Source organism: Sebastes umbrosus, chromosome 1, assembly GCF_015220745.1.
Source record: "Sebastes umbrosus isolate fSebUmb1 chromosome 1, fSebUmb1.pri, whole genome shotgun sequence".
NCBI classification, from domain to species: Eukaryota; Metazoa; Chordata; class Actinopteri; order Perciformes; family Sebastidae; genus Sebastes; species Sebastes umbrosus.
Window position 1 is genome coordinate 26,081,130 of NC_051269.1, and position 11,974 is coordinate 26,093,103.

Here is an 11,974-nt window from a genome sequence, read left to right on the forward strand (position 1 = left end):
ATATCTTGAGGTCAGAGGTCAAGGAACTCCTTGAAAATGGCCATACCAGTTTTCCTCGCCGAAATTTAGCGTAAGTTTGGAGCGATATTTATGATGCCAGTATCTTCACTCTAGCTTTAAAACTGAGCCCGCTGCAACCGAAAAATGGCAAATTGCATTAGCGCGTTTAAGAAATTAGTACTTATTAATGGATTACCAACATTTCTAAATGCATTGTTATCAAATGGATAAACACCAACCAAAAAAGCATTTTTTTAAAACCTGGCAACCATTGTTGGTATTAATGGCATATAACTGATCAACACAGTGAAATATTCACCAAATTCCCTTTATTTTTCGTGTCCAGCAACACGGGACGTACACACATAAAATAAAACTACTTAGTTAGGTTTAGGAACAGATTGTGGTTTGGGTTAAAATAACTCAGAAAGTGCTGTAACTTAAGTACGGAAGTTACGTGACAAATAAATCAACTGTGACTTGTGGTTTCACACGGGACATGAGTACCGGTCTCCTGGGCGAAGGTTCTGTTCTCTTTTGACACACCCATCAACCCCGACCACCTCGCCATGCGGTGTTCGCCGCTCTTTATACTTCCTGGTTCACAATTAAGTGGATTACATATGAATTGATTTCGTGCTGACATCACGATACATTTCGGGACTATTTCACGAACAGCTGTGCGACTGGGCTGAAGTAATATGTAAAAGCCTTTAGTTACAACTTACATACACTTCATAAAGAACGCCTTATTAGAAAATAATACTGCTATTTCTTCAAGCTTTATGTGATAAGTCTTTAAATGAGCACTAAATGGTTGTAACATTTCCTAAGTGTGCTTTCACGAGCCATAGTTCGTTTGGTTAGTCCGAATCAGAGTGAAATTGATACTTTTGGTTCATTCTCTATTCAGCCTGGTTCGGTCTCACAGTGCACAAATTAAAGCTGAACAAATAAAAATATGATTTGCTGAGGGGCGTGTAAAGAGCGAATTTATCTTTTTCGTCTCGAGAACTGCCGCTTCTATGCATAAGTGTTTCAATTTGACTCAGCACTGATGTCAAGTAAACATCGGACTTCTGCAGAAGTCCAGGTCCGTCCTCTACCACTCATGTTAACCTCTTATTTACTAACAAATGCCCACACAGGCAGCCTGCGCTTTGGTTCACTTGGAAACGGTCCGAGACCACCTCTCGCAAGCGGTCTCGGACCGGTTGTTTTGGTCCGCACCAGAGTATGATTAAAACGGACTAAATGTTGGCTTGTGAGAGCGCCTTAAAAGACAAATCTGAAGCTGAACATCTTGTTTTTGCTGACCTCTAGTGGTCTAACTTCTCATCTTTCTACAGTGATGTAGAAGTGTACTCCAGGGTGTGGTCAGTACGCCGTGACATCACAGTTGAGCCTCTTTAACAATTGTCTGATAGAGCCAATGTTGGCAGTATGGTACGTTAGTCTGTTTAAATAACAACTAAAATAGGCCGTGCTAAATTATTACAAAAGCTGCTTGTAGCCTAGTTCATCTTGTGACATAATGTATTTCAGTTTAGTCAAATAATCAGATAACATCTCAGGAAAATGGGACTAGGGTTAAATTCATAGAGGTTACACATACTGTAAAAAATGAGTCTCACATGGATCAAAATATAAGGAGAGAAATACAATAAAATAAAACCATCCACAACTCTATCAGAAAGCATGCCTTATAAGGAAAGAGATGAGGAGTATCAAGTGAAAGATGATAAGAATCAAGGCCTGCTGTGCACATGAGAACTAGTTTAAAGGGGGGGGAAGTAAATCACAGCTTGATAAACAAGTTAATAGATGACAATACGCTGTGAAATGTTCAGAAATGTCCCTCTGAGTTTCTCCCTCTGCTGTCTGCCTCTGACAAATCTTCAGAGCATCGTCAGCTGTGTGGCCGGGAGATAAGCAGGATGATCGATTTGTTTTGCAGCACAGACAGACAGTCAACCTTTCGCTGTTCAAATTTAATTACACAGAACAAGGAGAAAAAAGATGAGATGATATGGGACAGAGCTGACGAGAAATGGAAGAACAGATAGTGTCTGGACGTAGAGATAGAGATGAGGGAGTGATTGATGAAGGAGAGGAGAGATGCTGTAGAGAGTCTGGAGGGAAGACGTTGCTGCTTGGTGTCTTTGCTGTCTGCTTCTGAGGAGTTAAGAGGCTTACAGTAAATATATAACCTTTCCAGACTCCACCTGTAACATCTGCTGACATCTGCTGGGCTCTCTGTGAACTTTTTAAACTAAACATAACACACACACACATTTATTTTTTGGCAACCACTTCAAACAGTGTTCCTCCTGTAATGTCCTCCAGCCTCTCTTCATGGACTGGACTGAAGATCAGTTTACTTAACCGAGCAGACCATGAACTGAACATCCTCAGTTTGTTTCCTTTTATGATCTCCGAGCTTTTTGTATGATTCTGTCGCTCTCTGCCTCGGGACACGCACAAGGTCACTCACCATCCATTCACTGAATAGCATCCTGCAGGTTGCCATGGTAATTAATCTTAGTCAAGCAGCATCCAACACCAACAAACACCATCTATCTATCCATCTATCTATCTATCTATCTATCTATCTATCCTCAATTAACAGCTGAGTCTCTTAAATTCTTCCGCTGGCCTTCTGTAGTGAACTTTTTTTCTGAATTAACATACTTTAAAGGATAGGTCCACATTTTTTCAAATGCCCATATGTACACTGAAAGAGTTATTGGTTGCTGTTTCTCTCCATACTGACTGTGAAGAGATCCCTTCCTAACATGACAAAATCAGAAGTTTGAATTTGGAGAGGCGGCTGTGGAGTCTGATTGTCCTTGATGAGGATCAGGTGGTTGAAGCCTTTATCTAGCCCTGGTTTCAGTGATCAGGTGCTGACTCATTGTCTCTTTGTCAGAGGTAGTGAGAGTGCGGTCCTGTTTTTGCTCTGTCTGTACAGGGGTATGTGAATCTGCAGAAGTACCATGTGAACCTACCTGTGGAGTTCACTCACCATTTAGCTTCTTCTCTTCTCTGGAGTCTCTTAGAGTGGGTTAGGTCTGTGTGGCCTGCCTTCACTGGTTCTTTTGTTTCATTTGTGTTCTGGTCAGCTGCTCGACAGCGGTGTTTTAGTTTTAGTCTTTTCAAGATATATTGAGTGTAGGGAGCCTTCCTTTTGGGCCTGTTTTCATTTGCTGTTTCCCCTCTCCCTTTAAATCGCTTGCGATTTTTGTGGTGTGATTAACTTTAAGATTCCCCTGGTCCGCAATTGCGTCACTCACCCCGTTCCCCCTGACAGAATTTGCCAAATCAAGTCTTTTGAGTAAGAAATTCCCTCTTTGTGTTACTATCTCTCCACTGCGGCTCGGCAAATAAACACTGTCTGTAGAAATACAAAGACTGTAACTTGATATTAGCTTTAGCTGGACTTTAAAAGACATTTTTGTACAGCATGAGGACTGTTGGTTTTACCCCCCCCCCCATCTCTTACTTTGCAGTCATGCTAAGAACGGATCATTTCACTGCAGCTTGAACAGGAGGAATATTTACAATAACTCCTTTAATTTACTCACTTCGCCACTGTTCTGGTGGAATTAGGACTCCATGAAGAGGACCTGCTCCCTATGTAGATATGAACAGCTCATTCTAAGCTGACGAAAACACAACGATTCTTAGTGTCAGGTGATTAAACACTAATGAAAACATAGGTACGAATATTATATTCCATTTCTGCTAATAGATCCCCCGAAATGTTACACACTGTTCCTTTAAAGTAGTCAAATCCTGAATAATATGGATAAACAAGTGAAAGCATCGCTGTAAAACTTTCTCTGTGGTTTTTCCATCACAGCATCTCATTAAACTCTCTGGCAGAGTGAGATCAGAGTCAGGCCAATGAAGCAGCGAACAGCAGGCTCTCTTCCCATCACGCACCTCTTCTGTGCTCCACTAAGCGGCACCAACATCTATAAAATGTTTGTCCATGTCCGGGGTTTTGTTGATCAAATAAAACAACAGCATGTGCCGCGACCCCAAACTCACAGAGCAGCCACATGATAATAAAGAAAACGACCTCATTTAGAAACAGTGAAAGGAAGCTGAGGTTGTTTCTGTGGTTCAACACAAAAACACTCACATTTCTTGTGATGGTGAAAGGAGAGCGCTAACTGGCACTTGTTTGAACAAAACAAACGACAAAAGGGCAGTTATCACAACAACAGAATTTATTGCATTAAAGCGGATAAAAAAGTAACGAGACTACAGCTTCTTAACAGACTATAGTCATGTCTGGATGCATGTTTAATCAGCAAACAAAAAGAGTGCATAGGCTGGTGTGTTTGTACGAGTTTATATACAATAGAGTGTAATCTGATAGCATGACTTTGTGAGAGTGTGTGTGTGCCTTTAGAGAAACGTTTTGACACAAAGTGAAGCCATATTTTCAAAGTGCCTTTATAATACTACAGATTGGTACAAAGGATGCGGTGTGGAGGAGAGTAGAGGGCGGAAGAGAGGAGCAGCGTAAAGAGTCGTACCTACCTACCCTCCGTCTGATGTGTGTGGCAGTGTGTGATGGTCTGTGTGTGGGTGAGCATGCTTGTTAGAGTGTGTGTCTGACGGGGGCAGAGGGTGAGACTGAGCGCCACTGAGAGTGTCGGATAAAGACGGAGCGTCCACAACGTTGTCTGCCGGGTACAGCTGCATCACCGCCCCCTCCTGGCCAGCCTCCTTACTGCAGGACTGGCAGCTGCAGTGGAAGATCCTCTCCACCAGCTTATCCACACGCGGAGTCTCTTCATTGCCCGGGCACTCCAGAGTCACCTATTCACACACACACATATATACATGCAATTAAATACATACAAACACATACACAGAGAGATAAAATGTTGAGTGCTTTTGTTTTAATATCTGGAGGTACAAAGTCAATGGCTACTGGATTTTCTGTTGGTTTGTCAGTGATCTTATTTGTTTTTTTATCTACCTGTCCTTCTAAGGAAATCAGATTTTTACAATATGTACATATACTGCTATATGCGGATGGATGATGTGTGTGTTTTGGCAGTATTTTCACGCTAAGAAAATGATTGCGCCATAACTGTATTGTCAACGGAATCGATATAAAATAAACAGAAAATATACAAGCCCCCTGTAAACCTCAGTGTTGCACAAGCTCTTCTAGCTCTCTCTCCAGACCTCACGCAACTTCCCCTCACTGTTTCCATTATCCACTGAAAAATTATCATTCAGCAGTTTTATCAAGATCTACCACCAAGTGCCAAACCAGCATGGAGCAGTATCCTCTTTCATGAGAGCTGACTTTGTTTTGTTTCAGACTGAATTCTGTTTAAAGTCCTGCAACAACAATCATAACCACAGACATAAACATTCATTTCCAGATAATTAGAAGTAAGGTGAGACTGTAGATGCACGTTTTCTGGATTTTCTCAAGTAACAAAAATAGCACGAAAATTAATTAATCTACCAGGTGACAGCACTCCAAGAGATACAATATTTTCCACTGAAACATGAGGCGACCTCACCTGTGATCCCACCCGCCTAGCCTCCCTGGCAGCCTTCCAAACTACATACACTACACCTCACTACAAAGCCTTTGTTGTCGAGAGACTGGATTCATTCTGGCTAACACGGACAATGAACTTTAGAGGAATAAAAAATACAAGATTATGGTTCATAGGGAACCGTAGTAATTTGACACAAATCTTTTTAAAATCCCCCGTTTCTGTGTTGTGTTTTCCGCTGAACACAGTGATTCTTTCATGTTAGAAACCTGTGGTTTTGTGTGCAAGTTTGACAAGTCAGTGTTGGTGTGTGTGCTTGCTACATGAGCTAATGTGCAATAAATCTTACCACTTCCCACTGTGTCTGGGCAGGCATGCAGGAGTCACAGTGCACCAGGGACTCGGTGGACTGTGGGAACGTGTTGGGGACGCTGTAACTGAAACACTGGCCCAGACAGGCTCTGTGAAGAGGACAGAGTGCATTAGTGCGTGATTCAACTGCACAGCCAGAGCGTTCAGAGCTGTGGATGTGTGGTAGCTTCAGGCCAGACACAAAATCACAAAATGGAGACTTGTTATTCAGAAAAGTTCTTTGTTTATATACTATATATATTATAGACTCGAATTTAAATTCCTGTTTAAGTTTTGACCAATTTGTTGCTGCATTAAAAAGGTTTACACTTGAATTGTAATTTCTTTTAATTTTGAAGATTTTTTACCTTTAAGTTGCTGGTGCACCATATATTATTTTAATAATAAATAATTCAGTAAATTTATATCTATGTATTTATTTGTTATATTTTGTTTTACAAAGTTAGGAAAGCGATGTTTAAGTCAAGCCTGATGTTGCCTTACACATAAAATAATGATCATAGTCACTTCCACACAGTGAGGCATACAGCTTATTATTTAAACACTGGTATCGGATCGGTACTCGGTATCGGCTGATACCCAAAGCCCAGATGTCGCTATCGGAACTGAAAAAGTCAGATTGGTGCATCCCTAATATTAATACGCATGTGTTTTTGTTTTTTTTTATCATTACTACTATTTTACTTGAATGTTGAAGTATATTTACTCTGTACACGTGTGTATTTTTTCTCTTCCTTTCTTTTGAATAATTTTTTTCATGCACAAATAGAAATCTTTATACATCTAACATATTGCACTGTAAATTATGCACCATCTGTTTTCAATGAAACAAATCTTAAAAAAAGAAGAAGAACAAAACAAACAATGAAGCCATCCTCGTAACAAGTGTTTTCTGTCTCCAAAGCCTGAAATAGCTTATTGCTCCATTGTTGTCCAAAAACACATCACTAAGCCACATTGTTCCGTCATTAACATGAACATGGGCCTGCTGCTGTAAATCTTCTCTAGAGCAACAAACCAGTGGCGGAAAATAGCCCCCGATAAATGCACTATTTACTCCTGTTTGAGCGTTGTTTGTCTGTCCATCTGTTTTAGTTGTGTTGCTTTCACTGAGCCTTTCTTTAAAATTAAAGTATATATTCATGACCTGTTTCTAAAGATGTCCTCAGTAGGAACCAATGAGCTTTTGGCTGAATGCCACAGATAGGTTAGGAAGGTATTGAAAGTATTGAGAGACGGACTAACACATTGGTAGTTTTTCATTTTTTCATGGGATTTGTTGACAATAAGAAACATATTAATATCGCCAGCGTTATCCTTTAATATCAATGCCTGCAGTTTTCCAACCAAATATGTATCGAAATCAACATGCAGAGTTATAACTTGCTCAGAATAGTGTAGTGTAAGTAACTTGTTATTTCTTCATACTTATACTTCAAGTGTAATGGATGGATTAGCTATCTCACAAGAGTGTCAAGTCTCTGCAAACAAATAACTTCCTGAAAGGCAGAAAAATACAAAAATCTAAAACACTGTTGTATGTTTTAAATCCCGGTTGGTAATAGGGTTGTAGCGAGATGAGACTTTCACGGTACAATAACCATCTCAGAAAATATCACGGTTTCACGGTATTGCACTATTATTATTATTATTATTATTATTATTATTATCAGTTACAATGACCCTGAAAGGAATGAGAACAGAATTATAATAAACAAACTGTAATATGTTATATAAAGCATCTTAGTTTACATGTTAGCAGCACTATGGCATGTAATTAACTACTAAATGAAAAAAAAAAATCCGCTGTGAGCTTTTAAAATAATAATAATTGATTATTAACAATTAACATATAATGTGTATATATATATATATAATGTATCTTTAACTCACACATTCCCTTATGTCTGTTTTTTTCTAAATACAGTAGATGAGCAAATGTACAGGGTATGATAACTGTCAACTTCCATATCACGGTGCTCCTTGATACCGGTATACCGTTACAACCCTAGTTGGTAATAACACAAATATGTGTTTGTAGTAAACTGTCTGTAACCTGCAAAATCCCTACAGTGTGGTACTTTAAGTTGAAGCACAGCACTATGTCAGTGCCGACCCCAGTGTGTCCGACAAACTGAATGAGGCATAACTGTGAGGATGCAACTTATTGACATCTGGACATTTCTACTTTGGCCTATTCACTTTTTTCAGCTGCTGGAGAAATGATTAGAAGGAGAAAGAGAGAGCGAGACAGAGAGGGCCTTCATCCTCCTGACCTGTTTTGAATAGAGCGAGGCTGACATCCCGTGTGCCCGACTATCTGTGTGATGTTCTTGGCTTCGCACCAGGCGCTCTTGTCAGGGAACAGCGCCAGGCGGTTGATGTGTGCAGGCGGTGCCGCTGAATACAGTGCAAACAGTGCCCAACAAATCTGAATCCTCTGCCACATGACTGCACCTAAAGGGGCAGAAAACCACAGCATGTTACCGCTCTGTTAACCTTGTTCCACATTAAAAAACACATTCAAAAGAGTAGTCACGCAATCTCTTGATGTTTTCTGACGTCTACTGGTCGGATTTTGCCTGGCTTTGCATATCCCTGCAGATGTGGATTGGCAACTTAAAGCCCCTTTTGCTTCATATTTTCTCCAGTTATCATGTTTGACTCATTTGAATGATTAAAAGAGACAACTTCTTAATTATGTGGCGCAGAGAGAACATTATACTGGGTTCATAGTGTCCTAAAAGAGACAATACAATAGGGGGGAGGGAGGAAATGTCTGCTCCTACCACCTGACTCTAATACCAGGTCTGCTCTGTTTCACTCACTTCTTTAAAAATGCCTCAACCAGTCACGTCATTTACAACCTACCAAATCGTTTTCTCCTGCTGCTTATAAAAAAAGTGTCTGTGGTCTCCCACGTAGACGACTTAGCACACTTTTCAGCACTTCCATATGTCTCTGACACAAGAAACTTTGTCTACACGAAACAATAGAGCGCTCCTCATCTATTGTGTATGGATAGAAAAGATAAAGGGGCGTCTCGGGTGTGCTGTTGTGAGGGGGGAAGACTTGCTTTAATAAATATAGATATATTTTTTTACAGACTTCAGGCTACTTTCTTTAAACACAGCACACTCTACAGACTCTATATTAGCGTTAGAGTGGTAGTTTAATAGAATACTCTATCCAAAAGTAAGCACAACTACAAGCCAAGTATACCTTTCTGTAGGCCTATGAGGCAAGAATACTTAATTATACTTTTCTTAATTATATCTCAATCAAAAGATTAAGCACAAGTAGACCTATAAACAAAGTAGACTTAGACTTTTCTGTATACTTGTCAGTATGAGCCAAGTGTACTTATGTATACTTTTGTTCTCTGATAAGTACATAAAAAATAAACTGAAAGTATACTAATAGCACACTTGAATAAACTTATTTTTGGTAAGGGTATATTTCCCAGGTATACTTTATGTAGTAAGTATACTAATATCAATGTACTAGTAGTATACCTGAGCGTGTACTACTTTAATATTTCTTGGGACTTAATTGGCCCACTTTTTAGTTTATACAAGTATACTTTTAAGTATACTCTAAGTATAAGAATAGTAAACTTTGAGTACACAGCTAGTTTCCACCTAGCTTTTATTTTGTACTGCAACTATACTTTAAGTATACTGAACATTTGCTAGTTTTATACTTGTGGCCCGCTTTTTAGTTCACGAAAGTACACTTTGAAGTATACTCTCAGTAAATTACTAGTTTAAAAGTTTTTATACTGTAAGTATATACTTGTAGCCCACTTTATAGTTTATGAAAGTGCACTTTAAAGTATACTCTCAGTAAACGACTAGTTCAAAATGTTTATATTGTAAGTATATACTGTACTTGTAGCCCACTTTCTCTCTATGAAAGTACACTTTAAAGTATACTCTCAGTAAACTACAAGTTTAATAGTTTTTATTCTGCAATAATACTTGTATATACTTGTAGCCCACTTTATAGTTCATGAAAGTGCAGTTTAAATTCAGTAAACTACTAGTTAATAGTTTTTATCCTGCAAGTATATACTTGTATAAACTTGTAGCACACTTTTTTTTGTAGCAGAGATTGGGCAAAAATGATTTATGAGCATCTCTGCTTTCTATTTCATGAAAGTAATACTTTGTATACTTTAACTTACTGTTTCAGAAAGAGTATAAACGAATATAACGAATATATACTCTTTATTTCCCCCCTGACCTTGTCTATAGTTACAGTAGACCCTGACCTTGTCTATAGTTACAGTAGACCCTGACCTTTACTATAGTTACAGTAGACCCTGACCTTGTCTATAGTTACAGTAGACCCTGACCTTTACTATAGTTACAGTAGACCCTGACCTTTACTATAGTTACAGTAGACCCCTGACCTTTACTATAGTTACAGTAGACCCCTGACCTTTACTATAGTTACAGTAGACCCTGACCTTGTCTATAGTTACAGTAGACCCTGACCTTTACTATAGTTACAGTAGACCCTGACCTTGTCTATAGTTACAGTAGACCCTGACCTTTACTATAGTTACAGTAGACCCCTGACCTTTACTATAGTTACAGTAGACCCCTGACCTTTACTATAGTTACAGTAGACCCCTGACCTTGTCTATAGTTACAGTAGACCCTGACCTTGTCTATAGTTACAGTAGTAGACGGTTAAATCTGAGTTTGAATCTGTCGTTAGGGATCAGTTCCCATGGTGAAGTAACGTACGTTAAACGTCAGTTAAGCTACTTCAACTGCCGTTTAACGGCTGATAACAGGCTAAACAGATATAAGAAATCTTCTCTTTTCTAGTTTTCTTTTATTTATCATACTAAATTTAGCCATGTAGTTAAAACAAGAGTGATTTTACTTGATTTTACACCGGTAAGATGATCTTTGAGTTACTTAGGATGGTGGGAGAAGTTTCAACCGTCATTTTTAAACAAGTGTCGCAGCTAACTAACTAACGGATGAAAAGCACCGTAACGTGTCGGTTATTCACTATCACTAATACATTTAACGTACTTTTCAAACTATAGTTACCGGTAATAATGTCGTGACGTTACTTTCTGAGTAACGAGCCCTTAACAGTGGTCGTCTGTAGTTGAGAGTAACTCTCCAGCAGCTCACCTTCCTCCGGAGGAACAGCCGGCTGAGATGCGCTGAAACCTGGACTCCTGGAAGAAGCAGAGGATGCGGTGCTGCCGTCCGATATCACCGCGCGCTGATATTAAAGGAAAATGTGAGCACTTCGAGGATACTTCCGAGCCCAGTTCTTGTCATAAAACACAGTTACATCATCCGGACAGAGAAGGAGCCGGTCCGTGAGACGGGTGAGTGAAGGATTGATGGGGAGATGGAGGTTATAGTAGTTCTGAGCTCTATCTCATCCAGAGTCCATCAGCTCAGACCGGACCTCCCACTTTACTGTTCTCTCTCTCAGTCCACTGTTAAGTTCAACCCTGTAGCTGTAACTCCGCTGAGAAACACCCTCCAAGTTGTTGTCTTTTGTTGTCAGACTGTGTAGCAGAGCTGAGGCGCGGTTGAGCCCACGGACAGGAGTCCCCGCTGAGCCGGTTCTGGACGAAGGAAAGCGGGTAAGAGGAGGAGGAGGAGGAGGAGGAGGAGGAGGAGGAGGACTGGTGGGAAGGTTGCCAATGTTTCCCCAAAGTAGGAGCGAGGCCAGACCACACATTGGATTTACAACAAAATATAACAAAATAGGGCATATTTACTGTCATGAGTTAACTTTTGCTTTACTAACATTTAAAACTGAAACACTAATATTAGTGTGATAATGTAATAACAGTATGTGAATCAATGATCTGATCCAGTTGGACTTATATCAACAGCAGGTTATTTAACTAAATGATAAGCTCATGACAACTTGATCTAATTAATGCCTCAATATGTTGAGTGACCACATCCCAGCCAACATTTGTATGTAGGGCCCATGTGGGTAGTAAATGGGCTGAAAAATGGGCCCTATATGGGATGGTCCATGGGTTACATAATGGCCCCGTGCCAATTGCCTTTGTGGGT

At 39.8% G+C, this 11,974-nt stretch overlaps 1 protein-coding gene and 1 long non-coding RNA gene across 3 annotated transcripts in view; one reads left to right on the top strand and one right to left on the bottom strand.

Moving 5' to 3' along the window:
* LOC119493077 overlaps window positions 1–8,235 on the top strand; it is a 90,811-nt gene extending 82,576 nt beyond the window's left edge. The window contains exon 5 of the long non-coding RNA XR_005207905.1: window positions 8,118–8,235. This is a non-coding gene — a long non-coding RNA (uncharacterized LOC119493077). The remainder of the gene's footprint in view (window positions 1–8,117) is intronic.
* nbl1 (NBL1, DAN family BMP antagonist) lies at window positions 4,218–11,518 on the bottom strand. Of its 2 annotated transcripts, none has more exons than XM_037777951.1 (4): window positions 11,063–11,518; window positions 8,183–8,363; window positions 5,884–5,995; window positions 4,218–4,833 (listed from the first exon to the last, which is right to left on the bottom strand). In XM_037777951.1, the coding sequence occupies exons 2-4, from the start codon at window positions 8,353–8,355 to the stop codon at window positions 4,552–4,554; spliced, it is 567 nt and encodes a 188-aa protein (XP_037633879.1). In that variant the 5' UTR covers window positions 8,356–8,363; window positions 11,063–11,518; the 3' UTR covers window positions 4,218–4,551. The 2 variants fall into 2 exon arrangements, with proteins under 2 accessions (XP_037633879.1, XP_037633872.1); XM_037777944.1 differs by having other exon boundaries at window positions 11,052–11,517.
* Window positions 11,519–11,974: the final 456 nt, after the last annotated feature.